The sequence below is a fragment of the Dama dama genome, chromosome 21 (genome assembly GCF_033118175.1).
Source record: "Dama dama isolate Ldn47 chromosome 21, ASM3311817v1, whole genome shotgun sequence".
Taxonomy (NCBI): domain Eukaryota; kingdom Metazoa; phylum Chordata; class Mammalia; order Artiodactyla; family Cervidae; genus Dama; species Dama dama.
Genome location: NC_083701.1, coordinates 71,293,967 through 71,313,093, shown reverse-complemented (window position 1 = coordinate 71,313,093; position 19,127 = coordinate 71,293,967). Strand labels below are relative to the sequence as shown.

The 19,127-nt window shown below is 36.3% G+C and overlaps 1 protein-coding gene across 4 annotated transcripts in view; it reads right to left on the bottom strand.

Annotated features, from left to right (window-relative positions):
- The window catches only part of NBN (nibrin), a 56,997-nt gene that overhangs the window by 19,851 nt on the left and 18,019 nt on the right, over nt 1-19,127 (bottom strand). For all 4 annotated transcript variants that reach the window (XM_061123819.1, XM_061123821.1, XM_061123820.1 and 1 more), the window contains 5 exons: nt 17,680-17,797; nt 16,955-17,148; nt 7,217-7,314; nt 1,680-1,809; nt 90-368 (listed from right to left, as the gene is read on the bottom strand). In XM_061123819.1, the coding sequence (XP_060979802.1) occupies nt 90-368; nt 1,680-1,809; nt 7,217-7,314; nt 16,955-17,148; nt 17,680-17,797 (819 nt within the window). The remainder of the gene's footprint in view (nt 1-89; nt 369-1,679; nt 1,810-7,216; nt 7,315-16,954; nt 17,149-17,679; nt 17,798-19,127) is intronic.

Below are 19,127 nucleotides of genomic sequence, written 5' to 3'. Positions count from 1 at the left end.
TACTTACACAGAATATGAACTTAGTACCATTCTACAATCATAAAACAAGTATTTTTAGAGGCATAAAACACTATTATTAAAAATTATACCGTTTTTTGGGAGAGGTAAGTGGCTGAAAATAGTCTTTGATGGAGTTGGTTTGCTGATGCTGAGAAGGCCAACCTCTACTTTTATTTACATGTGGGAATTTAGTCGGTGAAAGCTGATAGTCTGGGATTTTCATCCTAACCAGAGTATTTGACACTATATTATTATTAGAGCTTATTTTGTGGGGTTTCTTCACAGTGGACGTTTCTTGTGAAAGTATTCTACATTTTGGTTCCATTCCAAATACTTTCATTTCTTTTGGTCTTTCACTCAAATCCATACTGCAGCAAAAGAAAAGAATGTATGGTAAACAATCAAATTTACAGCAATTTTTATCCAGAAATAAAGTCCTTTAAATGGTACTAATGTAATACAGCTTTAGAATGTAGTTGTCTTGAGATAACAGTTTATTGAATATATTTTATAATATATTGTTCAAGAAAGCAGCTCCTTTGACATCAAAGCTCCCTGAAGACAGATGACAGCCTTCTCTCCATCCCCTGCAGCACATACTGTCAGGCATGCTCTATAAAAAACTGCCAAACACACATGAAATAATAACTCTGTCTCTTATTATAAATTAAGCCATCATATTCCTAAGTGTTTCTTGCTTTGTTTAAAATTTTTAAATTACTTGCATGTAAAAAATAAATGATAAAAACTAGAAATTCAGAACAAATATAATGTGGTATTTTCAATCACTTTCAGTGAACTGAAATGGTGACATTCCAACCAAAAGGCAGTCTCTACAATAGAACTCTAGATTAACAGAAAAATATTTTAAACCCACACATAAACACACAGTTCTACCATGAATGGTTAAATATATATTATCTTTGCTATTCTTATGGGGTTTTTTGCCATTCTTATTTCACAAAAAACCCAGAGCTGTCATTCAACTGACTTTCAAAAAATTAATAGTTTCTCTTTTAAAAGTTACACAATACAAAACATAGGTACAGTGAAAATTTAGTTATGGCATATTATAGTGCTACTGTAAGTATTTTTCAATATGAATAATTTCTTATGGATTTAAAATAGTGTCTTAAATTAAAAAATGCATAGGATACATATGAGCTAACCCTGCTTTCCAAAAAAATCAAAAAACAATTTTAAAAAACCCTCTTTATGTAGAGAACCATAAAACACCAGTCACAAATAAAACTGTAATTCTTTGTAGTCTTCTACGTACATTTGCAAAGAATAAAAAAAAACTTTATCTATTTCAGAAGTTGACAAACTACAACTTGTAGGGCAAATATGGCTGACCACTTGTTTTTGTAAATTAAGTTTTACTTGAGTATATCCACACTCATTCATTTACATGTGTCTATGGCTGCTTTAATTCTACAGTGGCAGAGATGAGTAGCTGTGACAGAGGTCAATAGCCCACAGAGCCAAAAATATTATTTTCTAGTACTTTATAAAGTTTGCTAAACCCTGTCCCCAAATATTATTTTCCCTGGCATCCCACACTCCAAATACTTTATCTCCCAAGAAATGACTTGATAAAGCATTGACTTTACTTCTTGAGTATACTATTAATTTATTGATAGCATAACAACAACAGTTCATTATCAATGAAGCTTTACCGTGTATCTGCTTGTTCTGATTCTGTGTCAGCTACATATGCTGTAGTATTCACTGAGGCATTTGGCATTGGATTTTCATTAGCTGGTAGGGCTTGGGAAAGGCTTGGACCTGGAGTTGTTGTCTTCACTCCTGCAAATCACAGAAGTGACAGAAAGAATCGCAAGTGCTAGACACAAGAAGGACATTTGGTCACGGGAAGTTGCTAGGAGTGTGCCACATTGAGGGAATTAACTATAGCACACAGTTTTCTCCAAATACTCAACAGCCTGTAAGCAGCAGCCTGTTGGCATCTGTGACGGGCTTATCTGAACCAAATCATGTTAAAATTACATCAAATCTTTCCTGTTAAATGATTATCAACTTAAATAAAAATAAACTCAACTTAAATTCTAATTCAAATTATGCTTTAGTCAGGAGACCAAAAAATTAAAATTTCTCTCCCTACAAAAAGTATATCTACTGTATCTACACAAATCAAAATCAATGAGAATTTAATTTTCAGAAGGAATATACTATTTGAAGAAATAAACAGTTTTATACATATATTTTTTGGCTACTCAAGAAAACCATAATGATCACTTCATCATCTTATATACCAGGATAGAAATTTAACTCAAGTGCCACTCCTCTGGAATGCTTTCCTTAAACCTCCCTCACTGAATCAGATGCCCTTTATTCTGGCTGCCCTACCACCCTTTATATCACTCTATTAACTATTAACATTCTTTTTAACTTTTTAATGCTAGCTGTGTGACCTCGGTATTACTTAAACTCTCTGTGCCTTAGTTTCCTCATTTATGAAATGAGGATAACTATAATATTTTCCTCACATGTTTTAAGGGCCAAATGAATTGATAGATAGATAGCACTTAGAAAAATCTTGGAACATAGTACAGATTATGCAAGTGCTGCTGCTGCTGCTGCTGCTAAGCCGCTTCAGTCGTGTCTGACTCTGTGCGACCCCATGGACGGCAGCCCGCCAGGCTCCCCCGTCCACAGGATTCCCTAGGCAAGAACCCTGGAGTGGGCTGCCACTTCCTTCTTCATGCAGGTGCTAGCTGCTATCATTATCATCACATTCTACCATACTTGTTACTTGCTCTCACTAGACTTGGAGCCTCCCTGAGAACAGGGACTGAGTCTTGCTCATTTCTATACCTCCAAACTCTGAGCAATGTTTGGTATATGATGGATATAAACAAGTTAATGGAATTAAAGAAACTGAAAAAAATTTAAGTGGACATTTACTAAGTATCAAAACTAAATTATCACTGTTAGATCCTCCTGACATAGGATATGTTCAAATGTTTATTACTAATTCCAAATTCAGGTATTTAACTTACTTCTATCACTCTCATTATATGAACATCTTAAAAGCTCACTGGCATTCCTTTGACACACATACCTTAAAATTCATTTTAGTTTGAACAGTTTACAGAAAACAGTAATTAAAAATGGGTATATAATCACTAAAAGAAACACACGGTGGTGGTGGCTTAGTCGCTAAATTGTATCGCTATCTTGTGACCCCATGGACTGTAGCCCTCCAGGCTCCTCTGTCCATGGGATTCTCCAGGCAAGAATACTGGAGTGGGTTGCCATTTCCTCCTCCAGGGGATCTTACCAACCCAGGAATCAAACCCAGGTCTCCAGCATTGCAGGCAGACTCTTTACCAACTGAGCTATGAGGCAAGCCCAAAAGAAACACATAAACTGAATCTAATGAACCAGAGTAACTGTTCGTCAACAGTAAGATTAATGACAATGCTCTCCTTGCTAAAAATACCATAAGGATAGGGATTTGCTCTACTCTGCTCAACTCTTTATTCCAAGTTTTTAGAATAATTAAAGGTATATAACAACTGTTCAAAAAATTCTTGTTGAAAGATAAATGAATGAATATGAAAGGAAAAAAGGAAACAAAGGATGAAAAAAAAGGAGGAAATGCATTCACTCTGTTCCCCCCAAACTAGCTGTGCTCTAAAATGGTTTGTAAGTCAGATGTCTATGATTTGGAACCCACACAGACCTACCTATGAATATGTGCAAGAAATTATAACATGGATTTTACCAATTTCTCATGACCATGTTTCCATACGGAATAACACAATAGAAAAGGTGCTGGTTTGTAGTCAGAAAACCAAAATTTTAGAACTGTCTGGGCCATTTTGGAGCTTTTCCCAGGAGGCTCAGCAGTAAAGAATCTGCCTGCCAATGCAGGAAACACGAGTCTGATCCCTGGATTGGGAAAATCCCCTGGAAGAGGAAAGGCAACCCACAGCAGTATTCTCGCCTGGAAAATCCATGGACAGAGGAGCCTGGCAGGCTACAGTTCATGGGGTTGCAAAGAGTCAGACATGACTTCGCAACTGAGCACACACACTCTTGGCCATTTTATTTATAGGACCTTAACTTTTCTTAGCCTTCAGGTCTCTTACCTTTTAATATTAGAAAGATTAGATGATCTCTAAGGACCTTCTGGCTATAAATACCTTTCTAACAGCAGAAATGTAATAAAAATTTTGACAAATGATAAAACTTTGTTGGCCCATTCAAGCAAAGATTATCTTATGTACCAATAACTTAGTTCAATTAAGCAAATATTCATATCAACTACAAACAAGTATCGTGCTTGGTGATGTCAGAGAATTAGAAATTAATAAAAGCTTAACAACCAATCTAGTGGCTGAGACACACATGGAAACAATTGGTGACATTTCAGAGTAGAGAGAAACTCTAACTGGAATGCAAAAAAAGTTACTGGGATAAAGAAAACAGAATAATTAACCTGACTTGGAGAAGAGTAGTGAGATAGGAAAAAAACTTAGAAAAACTTCATGAAGGAGGTGTGCATTTGTGAAATGAGTCAGATATTGAAGAGCAGTGTTGGCATTCTAGGAACAGGGACCATAATGAGCACGGTCAAGGAGTATGGCACATATACAAATATAGCATATTATTAATGTTATTTTATTTATAAGTTAGAATTATTCCCCCCAAAATTAAGAAATTCTAAAAAACATGGCATATAGATTCTCTAGGGAAGTATACTAAACAAAAGAGATGAGGACAGAAGAGATAGGCCACAGCTAAACTGCTGAAAACTCAAAAGTCTAGACAAAGGTCTTAAGGATTTATTTGACAGATAATAAGAACAAGTACAAGTTTGTAGGAAATGGGAAGGTGATTCTAATGGCAAAGTGAAAAATTAACTGTACAGATGAATATGGAGGCTCGACTCTTACTAGGGGCGACTGTAATAGCTCTCAGGAAAGAAAGACACAGAGGGTTCAAATAGGGCAGTATCTTGATGGTAGCATGCCTCTTGAGCAGAAGCTACAGAGGGAGAATTTCAGGTGTTAGATGAGTAAAAAAATGATTTAAGTTTATGGTCTGAGTACTCCTCTTTAGCTCAGTCCTTTCTTAGTTTTTTGGGAGTTTATATAATAAACAGGAGGTTAAAATCAAGCAAAACAAACCAAAAAAATCTAATGCCTTGGCTGCATCCCACAACATCCTGAATTATAGAGAATGTAAATCTGCATTAAAAAAATATTTCTGAAGCACCTATCTAACTGAGAACTAGTTTTCTGAAAGAAAAACAAAGGACAGTTGTCCCGAACAGGTACTGGGAAAGGGAGCCACTCACATAGATTCAATGATTATTTATTTTTACATAATTTTTGTAGTGTTGTTAAAATCTGAAATTATACATAGGGTTTTATTTTTTCTATAGCAGAAGAGAAATCCACTGTCAACAAAATAGTATCTACAGTATATGCTATTTCTAAAGGGTTGGGAGCTCCCCAGTGGACATCTTCTCTGAGAATATGGCTCACTTTTGGTATCTACATCAAAGTAGTTTTCTAAGAGAGGCTGAAGAGGTGATATTTTACTTCTGACTCTAAGGATAAATTCTGAGAATCTGAGTCATGAATTTTGAGGAAATAGTCACCATATCACAACTATAATGAAAACTTCACAAGCTCTTAAAACTGTATTTGAAGGTTAACTGTTTACAGACAGAAGTATATCCAGTGCACTCATGGGAAAGGGTAGAGATTTCAGGTGAATAAACATTCTCACCAGATCATAAAATCTAAGGACTAGCTGTCTATCCTTTTATATCTGCTCCCAGTAACCCCCACACCATCAATCACAAGAGCAATAGAATAATATCATAACAGCTTTGACTTAAAGAGTCAGTTTAAATTATTTCTTATGTGACCTTTGGCTAATTTCTTAACCTCTCTGTACATCAGTTTCCTCACCTAAAAAATGCAAAAATGTCATGTCTTAAAAGGATTGTTTTACAGATTAAATTGTAATGCCATATGTCAAGCACTGCAATCTTTGCAAATTCAAGAGACGGCAGCTATTATTACCAATCAGAAGGCACGCTGCCCAATTCCACAAGTGCCATTTCAGTGGGCTACAGCATAAATGATACCTCCTGTGACACTGCCTGGAGTGCATAATCAGGTAGTGTCTCATAACTTGCCTTTGGTTCAAGTCCAATAACTGCTGACAAATAACTATTAAAAAGAACCTAGGATGCAAATAAAGGTATAAAGAAATACTGAATGGATGCACTCATAGCTAGACAAAGAAAAGTTAGAAAGGAGAATAAATTTAATATCTGAGGTAAAGAAGCGAGAAGGAAAAAATAAATGAACCACCTTCTTAATGGCAACATCAGCTTATTAAGAAAGTAGGGCAATGTGTTTTTTTTAAAAAAAGGGTAATAGTTGCTCTGCGTAAAATGGCTTTTCTCATAGTCAACATGGAGATGATTATAATATGTATTCTTCATCTCCGTAGATGGCACCATCATCCAACCAGTTACTCATGCCAAAAGACTAAAGTTGTTTCTAAATCCTACACAGGCAACCTGCTGGGTCCAGCTCCAAAACCTGGCCTCCATTTGTTTTTCTGCTCTCTACTGTGCTGCCCACCTTGGGCCAAGGCACCAGGCTGCTCTCAACTGGACCTCCACAGGAGCTTCTACCCATGTCCCCACTTCCATCTGGGGCCTTTGGAATCCATTCTCCACACAGGTGTGATTGTGATAGGAATTCTGCTATCGAGATCCTTCCAGCGCTGACCTTCCCCATCACTTCAGGACATGAGGTGCTCAAACACGACATACTAAGTGAGACCATACGTGACTACGAATCTAGAAGAGCCTCCCAGTCACTATCATGTCACCTGGTTTCAGCTTTCTCTTTGTACTTGGCCTTAACAGAACTTATCAGATGTGTATGCTTGTTAACTGTCTGAAGCCTGACTTCTAGCATATAAAGTTCACAGTAACAGGCATCTTGTTTCCTTTATTCACCACTGTTCCTTCAGGACTACAACAGTGCCAAGTACTTAGTAGCCACAAATATTTACTGAATGAATAAATGAATGGATAAACATATAACCTTTAAAAGATGGTGAACATGGTCAACCCGGCAAGTATAATGTTCATACAGCTTATCATCCATTTATATAATAAAGTTGCTGAAGAATCAATAAAATAATATTTAATTACCTGTACTGGGTTGGCCCTGTGGATCACAGTAATTCTCTGTAGTAACAAAAATAACTGCTAATCCAATTTCTGCTTCTGGAATAGGTCTAAGACCCTTCCTGTTAGAATAAAATAGTTTAAGCATAACAATATATTAAAATTAACAATTTTTATTAAGATGATATCAACCGAATCTATCCTTTTTCCCCCCTCAAGTTATATCACAATTTAATGGTACAGAGAGAACTGCAAATACATATAGTACTACTTACTCACTGGAGCAACATTACATTGGGCAAGTTCATCACCTTTTAGTAATTCAATTATTTCACCCGTAAAATACAGATCTAAGCTAAGGGATACAGATCCTTCCAGTTCTAAAACTCTATAATTTTCACACCAAGAACAGTAATATTCAGATGAAGCAATAAAACAGATTTTTTAAAGCAAATCTATGATTACTAGAACCCTAAGATAAGACTTAAAAGAGAAAGAAAAAGGGGGGGAGAGGAGAGGAAAAAAGTACAAAGAACTATATCTATAAATTACATCTATATATGTATTATAATTTTAAATTTAGTAAATCAAATCATTTTACCAAATTTGCATGTATTAATGAATCTTATTAAAGGAATGTTATGGTGAACTCATCTTTTGTTATTCTGTAATGTGAATAATGACATAAACCAAATAAAATTTAACTTAATAATGCTATATAGAAACTGCACCTCAAGTTTCAAGGGCTTTAAAACTCCTTTTAATAGGTATTATAGAGATATTTTAAGTGGTTGTAGTAGCTTAAAAGGTCATTTTCAAATGTTCAACATTTGAAAAATGTTTCACTTTTCTTTGTAAAATGAAAAATTTTGGTTCTTTGTAAAGTTTTTAAAAAGATGACTCCAAAATGTATATGGAAAAGTAAAAAGCCAATAGCCAGGATGCTTTTGAAGAAGAGCAGAAAGAAAAGATCTGTCCTACTAGATTCAAAGGCTTAAACTGTTCTAGTAATTAAGACAATGTGGTAAATGTGGTATTGGTACAAGAACAATTATATTGCTCAATGCAACAGACAAAAGCCAAAAACATTCCCATATATGTAAGGTCCCTTGGTATAAAACAGAATGAGTCTCAGATTAAAAATAAATTTCAAAAACAAAATATCAAAATATTAGTAAAAAAACTATAGAGAATATCTTTTTGATCTATGAGTAGAAAAAGATTTATGTAAAATTAAATCACTATGAAAGATAGTTAATTTTAGGATACTAAAAGTAAGGACTTTCATTCATCAACACAATAAAAAGATACTTTACAAAGTGGTAACAATTCTGTAATACATAAAAGTGACAAAAGGATTAATGCCAAGAATATATAAAGAACTACAAATTTTTTTTTTTTTTAAGGCACACAAATATGCAATTACCATAAGATCCAGAAACTGTACTTGTGGGTATTTATTCCAGAGAAATGAAAACTTACGCTCACACAGAAACCTGTACACAAATGTTCATAGCAGTTTTATTTGTAACAAAAACTGAAAAAATGCACACGTCCTTCATGGATGGATGATTCAACAAACGCAGTATATCCATACCACAGAATAAATAATATATACATATGCATATGTATTTTAAGTGGCTGAAGAAGTTTAAAGGTATTTTTCAAATGCTTAACATTCATTGTTTTGAAAGCAACCCTGAATATTCATTGGAAGGACTGATGCTGAAGCTCCAATACTTTGGCCACCTGATGCGAAGAGCTGACTCATTGGAAAAGACCCTGATGCTGGGGAAGATTGAAGGCAGGAGAAGGGACGGACAGAAGATGAGATGGTTGGATCGCATCACTGAGTCAATTAACTTGAGTTTCAGCAAACTCTAGGGGATGGTGAAGGACAGGGAAGCCTGGAGGCTGCAGTCCATGGGGGTCACAAAGAATTGGACACAACTTAGCGACTAAACAATTTAACTTAGACTTGAACTCTGTGCAATTTTAACAACACTAAAAAAAAAACAGATTTTAAAAAGTATCATCAAATGATATATACGAATACCTACTTGATATTTTAGGCAATTCAAAATTTACTACACTACTAACACTTCTGAAACTATATATTATGAAAATTATTATGGCTTTATAAAATACACACTTCATAACAATGTTATACAGACATACATCATCTTAAATGGAGAAACACTGGAGCATTCCTTTCAAAGTCAATAGTAAGATCAATGTGGCTAGTATCACCACTTTGGATGTCCCAGTTCGTCCAAAACCAAGAGAGAAAGAGAATGAGAGAGAGCAGTACCAAAGGCATAAGGATTACAAAGGAGAGAAATATCATTTACAGATGATACGGTTTATATACAAAAAGACTACAGATAAATTATTAGAAATAAAGGGTAGTCTGACAAGGTGGTGGGATACGATATTATTCAATGTCAGCTGAACTTCTATACATCAACAATAAACTGGAAAATGTACTTAAAAGTACTCATATATGGTTGTCGATACCATGAAACACTACTCAGCAATAAAAAAGGATTGAATATACAAAACCTAGATGAATCTCTGAGGAATCATGATTAGTGAAGGAAAAAATTCTAAAAGGGTATATGCTGCTATGATTTCATTTATATATTATTTTTTTTTAACAACAAAATTTTAGAAATGGAAAACAAATTTATTGGTTGCCAAAGTTTAGGGACAGGGAGTGGGAAGTGGGGAGGGATGTGTGGTTATAAAAGAACAACATGACGGATTCTTGTGGTGATGGAACTGTCCTGTATCTTAGGTATGGCGAGTAAACGAACATACAGATGTAATAAAATTACAGAGAACTATTAATATATATACACAGACACCACACACACAGAAGAACATATAAAACTGGGGAAATCTGTACCTTAATAAAATGAATACAATTATCCCAATAGAAAACTGGGCGAGAGACACGTATTTCACAAAGGAGGAAAACTAAATGTCCAATAAACATTTGAAGAAATGTTAGCCATCACTTATGATCAGAGAAATATAAATCAAAATCACAAGACATGATTAAATATCCATTAAACTGGCAAACCATGGAAAATTCTGAAAGAGATGGGCATACCAGACCACCTGACCTGCCTCTTGAGAAACCTGTATGCAGGTCAGGAAGCAACAGTTAGAACTGGACATGGAACAACAGACTGGTTCCAAACAGGAAAAGGAGTACGTTAAGGCTGTATATTGTCACCCTGCTTATTTAACTTATAAGCAGAGTACATCATGAGAAATGCTGGGCTGGAGAAAGCACAAGCTGGAATCAAGATTGTCAGGAGAAATATCAATAACCTCAGATATGCAGATGACACCACCCTTGTGGAGAAAGTGAAGAAGAACAAAAGAGCCTCTTGATGAAAGTCAAAGAGGAGAGTGAAAAAGTTGCCTTAAAGCTCAACATTCAGAAAACTAAGATCATGGCATCTGGTCCCATCACTTCATGGGAAATAGATGGGGAAACAGTGGCTGACTTTATTTTTATGGGCTCCAAAATCACTGCAGATGGTGACTGCAGCCATGAAATTAAAAGACACTTACTCCTTGGAAGGAAAGTTATGACCCACCTAGACAGCATATTAAAAAGCAGAGACATTACTTTGCCAACAAAGGTCTGTCTAGTCAAGGCTATGGTTTTTCCAGTGGTCATGTATGGATGTGAGAGTTGGACCATAAAGAAAGATGAGTGTCAAAGAACTGATGCTTTTGAACTGTGGTGTTGGAGAAGACTCTTGAGAGTCCCTTGGACTGCAAGGAGATCCAACCAGTCCATCCTAAAGGAGATCAGTCCTGGGTGTTCATTGGAAGGACTGATGCTGAAGCTGAAACTCCAATACTTTGGATAGCTGATGTGAAGAGCTGACTCATTTGAAAAGACTCTGATGCTGGGAAAGACTGAGGGAAGGAGGAGAAGGGGATGAGAGAGGATGAGATGGTTGGATGGCATCATCAACTTGATGGACATGGGTTTGGGTGGACTCTGGGAGCTGGTGACGGACAGGGAGGCCTGGCGTGCTGCGGTTCATGGGGTCGCAAAGAGTGACTGAACTGAACTGAAACTGGCAAAAATGATAGTCTGAAAATACCAAGTCTTGAAAATGGTGTGCATCTAACTTGGATCTCTTATATACCATGGGTGGAAGTATAAAGTGGAAAACAGTTTGATACTGCTGAATGTTCTAACCCTAGTAATGCAGTAATATATCCCAAAGAAAATACTGCACAAGTACCAGCAGGAAACATACAAAGATGGTCTCAACAGTTTACAGTAACAGAAAGTTATTTAAAATAACTAGTGAACAAAATGAATATATATTATTTTAGTTTAATGATGACTGTGTATCATATAATCCAAAGATTGTAATTCATTCAATTTTATGCAAAGCCATGGAACAGGTGAGAAAAGAAGGCAAAGGAAGAGAGGATAAAGAGGAAAAAAATCAGCAACAAGAAGAGTTCCTAAATGTGGGCTAAGATACTGGGAATATATCTCAGCAAGGACAAACATCAGGGCTATATTGTTCCCCCAGACTTCTAATCTTTTTCAGAGATATTTAACTGATATCCTATACCCACTTCTGACAACTAATCAACAGAGCCATGGCACTGACCAATCCCAATGTTGGCGTACTACATGAAATTCAGTCAACAGCTGCTGTTACTGGTTTGATATAACTGCACTTTCCATGATAATCAATGGCTTGGACTAACTGGACAGGTGTTATTTTAAGTGATAGTCTTTCTCAAACTGCAAAATCATCCTCTCTCCAAAACCAAACTGAAACAGGGGCCGAAGACTACAGAACAAAATGTCACCTCATGATCCGGTCACCAGCCTCTGAGCAACCTTGAACCCTGGCTCCGTTCTTACTCAGGGCCCCTATACATGAAAGGCAGCAAGACGGAATAGGCTCTCGAACCAGACTCTGCAGGTTAACATGCTGGCTCCTCTCATCAGTCCCCATGTTCTACTCAAACCCCCTGTTGCCCTTTCTGCACAATGAGAATCATGACAAAAAAATACACAGGATTCTGTGTGGCTTAAATATGTGAAATATGTCTCAATATATGTAAAATGCCTAGAACAGGACCAGCTTACAGTAAGCAAGGTATTATTGCTATTGTCCAGCATGTCTTTTAAAAACTGGTCATAGGTAAAATACTTCCTGAAAGAAGCTTTCTCTATTTAGAATAAACTTCTCCCCCCTGCCCTGTTACTCTGCTTCCTTACATACATTTGTAGTTATCTGTTTGTCTCTCTCTTCCTCTAGACCACCATGGCTATCTTGTTTACCATTATATCTCCAGTGCCTAAAACATAACTACAGACATTTTGGTTGTAGTAATATGATGGTACTTTTGTTACACAGGTATTTCCTTTTTCACAGCAGTTACTACATCTCCATTAAGCAAAATATTTATGGGAAACAAGACTGAAGTTTTACTTTTTACTTCAGCAAATTCATTTTTCAAAAAAGTCCTTCATAGAACTCCTGGGATAGGAAAAATGAATACTGGAGACAGCTTGTTTATTTATGGACATTTTAGACATACAAATATCATAAGCCCTAATAACTTTTTAATTGGTGAATAAGAATTTAGTCAACAGACTGCCAAGGCTGATTTTTAACTTTGTGCTTCAAAAATGCAAAGATTATTAATACCAATAAAGAATCCAGGGAAAAAATTCTTGCTTTAGTGCTTTCAAATGGTCCTCCCCCTATTATAAACACTATTCTAGTATATTTGATACTTTTTTTTTTCTGCTTTCCTATGAAAACTGAAATGAAAGTTGCTCAGTCGTGTCCGCCTCTTTGCAACTCCATGGACTATACAGTCCATGGAATTTTCTAGGCCAGAATACTGGAGTGGGTAGCCTTTCCCTTCTCCGAGGGATCTTCCCAACCCAGGGATTGAACTCAGGTCTTCCACACTGCAGGCAGATTCTTTACCAGCTGAGCCACAAGAGAAGCCCAAGAATTCTGGAGTGGGTAGCCTATTCCTTCTCCAGCGGATCTTCCTGATGCAGAAATCAAACTGGGTTCTCCTGAATTGCAGGCAGATTCTTTACCAACTGGGCTTCCAGGGAAGCCCATTCCTATAGTAGCCTATACATACAGGAGGGATAAAAAGTTTTGTATAAATTTTCAATGAGTACTAATCATCCAGGGAAAAATACATTTCTAGGCTATTTCAGAAAAAATCTTACATTTGAGTTTTAACTTTCTCAACTACATAATCTAGAGGAAAATACTACTTTAGAAAGAAACATATATTTTGCAAATTCTATTAAAGTAACAAAAAAGAGGCAGAAAATATGTATTGAGAGAAAATTATCATGGATAAATCTATTCTACTTTAAGCATACTAAGTCACAATAAATTTTCAAACCATATACAATAAAATCTTTATAATAATCCTTGTATATGTTATGATTCAGTTGCTCAGTCATGTGCAACTAGTTGCGACCCCATGAACAGCAGCAGCACACCAGGCTTCACGGTACTTCACTGTCTGCAGAAGTTTGCTCAAACTCATGTCCCCTGAGTAGGTGATGCCATCCAACCATCACATTCTCTGTCATTCCCTTCTCAACCTGTCCTCAATCTTTGTTCTTTAATTAATTAATTTAATTGGAGGATACATTTCTTTACAATACTGTGGTGGTTTTTGCCATACATCGACATGAATTACCCACAGATGCACACGTGTCCCCCCAACCTGAACCTCCCTCCCGTCTCCCTCCCCACCCCATCCCTCTGGGTTGTCCCAGAGCACCAGCTGTGAGTACCCTGCTTCATGGACCGCATTTGCACTAGTCATCTGTTTTACATATGGTAATATATATATATTTCAATGCTATTCTCTCATATCATCCCACCCCCACCTTCTCTCACTAAGTCCAAAAGTCTGTTCTTTACATCTGTGTCTCTTTTGCTGCCTTGCATATAGGATCAGTGTTACCGTCTTTCTAAATTCCATATATATACATTAATGTATGTATGTAATATGTATTGGTGTTTCTCTTTCTGACTTAACTTCACTCTGTATAGTAGGCTCCAGTTTCATCCACCTCATTAGAACTGACTCAAATGAGTTCTTGTTAATAGCTGAGTAATGTTCCATTGTGTATATGTACCACAACATCCTTATCCATTCGTCTGCTGATGGACACCTAGCTTGCTTCCATGTCCTAGCTATTATAAACAGCGTTGCAATGAACACTGGGGTACATGTGTCTCTTTCAGCTCTGGTTTCCTTGGTATTGTCCTTGATCCTTCTCAACATCAGGGTCTTCTCCAACGAGTCAACTCTCTATATCAGGCTGCCAAAGTATTGGAGCTTCAGCATCAGTCCTTCCAATGAATATTCAGGGTTGATGTCCTTCAGGATTGACTGGTTTGATCTCTATCAAGAGTCTTCTCCACCACCACAATTCGAAAGCATCAATTCTTCGGCACTTTGCATTTTTTATGGTCCAACTCTCATATCTGTACATGATTACTGGAAAAACCATAGCTTTGACTATATGGACCTTTGTCTCAGTGATGTCTCTGCTTTTTAAAATACACTGTCTAGGTTTGTCATAGCTTTTCTTCCAAGGAGCAAGTCTTTTAATTTCATGGCTGCAGTCACTGTCCATAGTGATTTTGGAGCCCAAGAAAATAAAGTCTGTCACAGTTTCCATCTTTTTCCCCACCTATTTGCCGTAAAGTGATGGCACCAGATGCCATGATCTTCATTTTTTGAATGTTGATTTTTAAGCCAATTTTCTCACTCTTTTATTTCACTTTCATCAAGAGGCTCTCTAGTTCCTCTTTGCCTTCTGCCAGTAGGGTGGTGTCATCTGTATATCTGAGATTACTGATATTTCTCCCAGCAATCTTGATTTCAGCTTGAGTTTCATACAGCCCAGCATTTCGCATGATATATTCTACATAGAAGTTAAATAAGTAGGGTGACAATACACAGCCTTGACATACTCCTTTCCCAATTATGAGTCAGTTTGTTGTTCCATGTCTGGTTCTAACTGTTGTTTCTTGACGTCCATACAGGTTTCTCAGGAGACACATGAGGTGGTCTGGTATTTCATTTTCTAAAGAATTTTCCACAGTTTGTTGTGATCCACACAGTCAAAAGCTCTAGCATAGTCAACGAAGCAGAAGTGGATGTCTTTCTGGAATTGCCTGGCTTTTTCTATGATCCAATGAATATTGGCAAATTTGATCTGTTACCTCTGCCTTTTCTAAATCCAGTTTGTACATATGGAAGTTCTCTGTTCATGAACTTTTGAAGCCTAGCTTGGAGAATTTTGAGCATTACCTTGCTAGCATGTGATGAGTGCAAATGTGTGGTGGTTTGAACATTCTTTGGCATTGCCTTTCTTTGGGATTGAAATTAAAATTGACCTTTTCCAGTCCTGTGGCGACTGCTGAGTTTTCCAAATTTGCTGGCAAATTGGGTGCAGCACTTTTAACAGCATCATCTTTCAGGATTTGAAATATGTCAGCTGGAATTCCATCACCTCCACTAGCTTTGTTGGTAGGAATTCTTCCTAAGGCCCACTTGACTTCACATTCCAGGATGTCTGGCTCTAGGTGAGTGATCACACCATCGTGGTTATCTGGGTCATGAAGATTTTTTCTGTATAGTTCTTCTGTATATTCTTGCCACCTATTCTTAATATCTTCTGCTTCTATTAGGTCCGTATCACTTCTATCCTTTATTGTGCCCATCTTTGCATGAAATGTTCCCTTGGTATCTCTAATTTTCTTGAAGAGATCTCTAGTCTTTCCCATTCTATTGTTTTCCTCTATTTCTTTGCATTGTTTACCTAAGAAGGCTTTCTTATCTCTCCTTGTTATTCTTTGGAACTCTGCATTCAGATGGATCTATCTTTCCTTTTCCCCTTTGTCTTTCACTTCTCTTCTCAGCTGTTTGTAAGGTTTCCTCAGACAACCATTTTGCCTTTTGGGTTTCTTTTTCTTAGGGATGGTTTTGATCACCACCTCCTGTACAATGTCACGAACCTCAGTCCATAGTTCTTCAGACACTGGGTCGATCAGATCTAATTCCTCGAAGCTATCTGTCACTTCTACAGTACAATCGTAAGGGGTTTGATCTAGGTCATACCTGAAAGGTCTAGTGGTTTACCCTACTTTCTTCAATTTAAGTCTGAATTTGGCAATAAGGAGTTCATGATATGAGCCATAGTCAGCTCCTGGTCTTGCTTTTGCTGACTGTATGCTTCTCCATCTTTCAGTATTGACCATCCGGTGATGTCCACATGTAGAGTCTTCTCTTGTGTTGTTGGAAGAGGGTGTTTACTATACCAGTGCATTCTCTTGGTAAAAAACTCTGTTAGTCTTTGCTCTGCTTCATTTTGTACTCCAAGGCCAGCCTTGCCTGTTACTCCAGGTATCTCTTGACTTCCTACTTTGCATTCCAGTCCCCTATGATGAAAAAGTTTTCTTTTTTGGGTGTTAATTCTAGAAGGTCTTGTAGAACTATTCAGCTTCAGGTTCTTCAGCACTAGTGGTTGAGGCACACACTTGGATTATTGGGATACTGAATGGTTTGCTTTGAAACAAACTAAGATCATTCTGTCATTTTTGATATTGTATATGCCTTTACATTACTATGTGGAGTATAAAAAATTTACATATAGAACAACCTACTTTCCCTTTAAAAAAAAGCTAATAAAGAATAATTCTGTACCTTTGGAGTATATCCATAATTGAATGAATCCATTTTTTCTGAGAGTCAGGAATTAAAGTCTGTGAATCTGTTAGTCCTGCATCAACAACACAAGTTCCAGGAGCTGAAAAGAAACTATCATCTTCTTTATTTTCTTCTGTTATCAACCTAGCATCTCCTCCTCCAAATATAACTGCTGCACTTAATTTTTTATGCTAAAAATGGGGAAAAAAAGGAAAGAAGTAATGAACAGCCATAATTAATTTCTTGAATACATGTTTAAAATTAAATGATTCTACTTCTTGAGAGGACAATCTGAGCTTCCTTTAGGAAAAAACCCCTAGTTCACCAGGTACTACTACAATCCCTCAGTACACAGTTCTGGAACTGTGAGTTTACTTACATTTTTCCACCTATAACATAAACTTCTGGAACTCTCAGTTCAACACATAGAAGATATTCAACAGCTGCTTACTAACCGAACAAATTAGAAGTTAAATAAAAGTTTTTGTCTCTTCCTTGTATATATTTATATAAACTTAATTAATAAGCCAATTAATAGATATTAAGAAATGTCACAGTCATATACACGAACACTGGGCAAGTTCTGGTACCTGGGCTGTTTTTTATTTCCCTTCAGACATCAACACAAGATCTCAAAAGGAAATGTATAATAACTGATAACTGATAATAATTTATCCTAGTTTATAACATTTTCTTCAGGAAAATTTAGCTTATAACATTACCTGCTTGGCATTTAGAAACACAAATGTTTTCCCTTTGAAGATTTGTTTTCTTTCCTGGCGTTCTGATAGATCAATATTTTTACTTTCAATAGCTGGTTCATCAACAGGTGGGTAAAAGCTATAAAAAATAAAGTATATTATTATTACATACTACACTGTATGTATAACATTAAATTTGTAAACAGATTTTGGCAATCTGGACTAGAAAACTAGAAAGGCTTAATTTCCATAATACAACTGTATTGTTAAAAACTTAAAGAGTTTTACCTGGGACTAAAGGACTGAAAGTACCTAAATGCTTTTACTATAGTGACAGGTGCAACTGTTCTTTATTTTCTAAAACTACATAATATAAGAGTAGGCAATCATAACAAGAGACAATTAAATATATATAAATCAAACAGTTATATGAATTACAAATGGCTGAGAGAGAAAAAGTAATACAAAGAAGTTTTTAAAAAGTAATAAAAGTAAAACCAAAACTGAAAAAAAAAAAATACTAACAAATGGTTGAAATATCATACATTAGAGATCAAATTCTATTTGCATATTAGACTTGCTTGCATGAGTGTGTGCTCAGTCTCTCTGCTGTGTCTCTCACTCTTTTGAGACTTCAATGACTGTAGCCTGCCAGGCTCCTCTGTCCAGTAATTTTCCAGGTAAGAATACTGCAGCAGGTTGCCATTTCCTACTCGGATCTTCCCAACCCAAGGATCGAACCTGTGTCTGCTGCTTCTCCTACACTGCAGGCAGATTCTTTGCCACTGAGCCACCTGGGAAACTTCATTGTGTTTGGTTATAAATCTCTTTGGAGAAGCTCGGAAATTTTAGAACCTATATTTTGTCAGTTTAAATAAAATTTTCAAAGATTTTAAAACACAATCTTTTAGCTGTTTAAGGTAATACTCTCTTTAAGGTAATACTATAAACACATCTGAGTCATCCATAGAGATTAGGGAATAGAAGAAAACAGAAAAGTAAAATCAAGAGATAATCACTAAAACTTCTCATCAGTTCATAGTTTCAACTTTCTATATAGTCAGCTCTTTTGTTACAGCTATTAACTAACCAGTCTTTTAGTCTCTCTCTCTACCTTCTAGTAAAAATTACTAAAGTTCATGGATAGAAAGACTTAATGTTGTCAGCATGTCAGTTCTTCCCAACTTGACCTATAAAAATAAACACAATACAAGTAACTTCTAGCAAGTTACTTTGTGAATATCAACAAACGAATTCTAAAGCTTATACAGAGAGGGAAAAAATTTAGAATAGCCAACACAATATTGAGGAAGAACAAGGTTGGAGTACTGACACTACCAAAATTCAAGGCTTAATGTAAAGTGGCCTTAATCAAGAGAGTGTGGTGCTGACGAAAAAAAGAGACAAACAGATCAGTGGAAGAGAACAGAGAACCCAGAAACGGACTCAGATAAATAGAGTCAACTGAT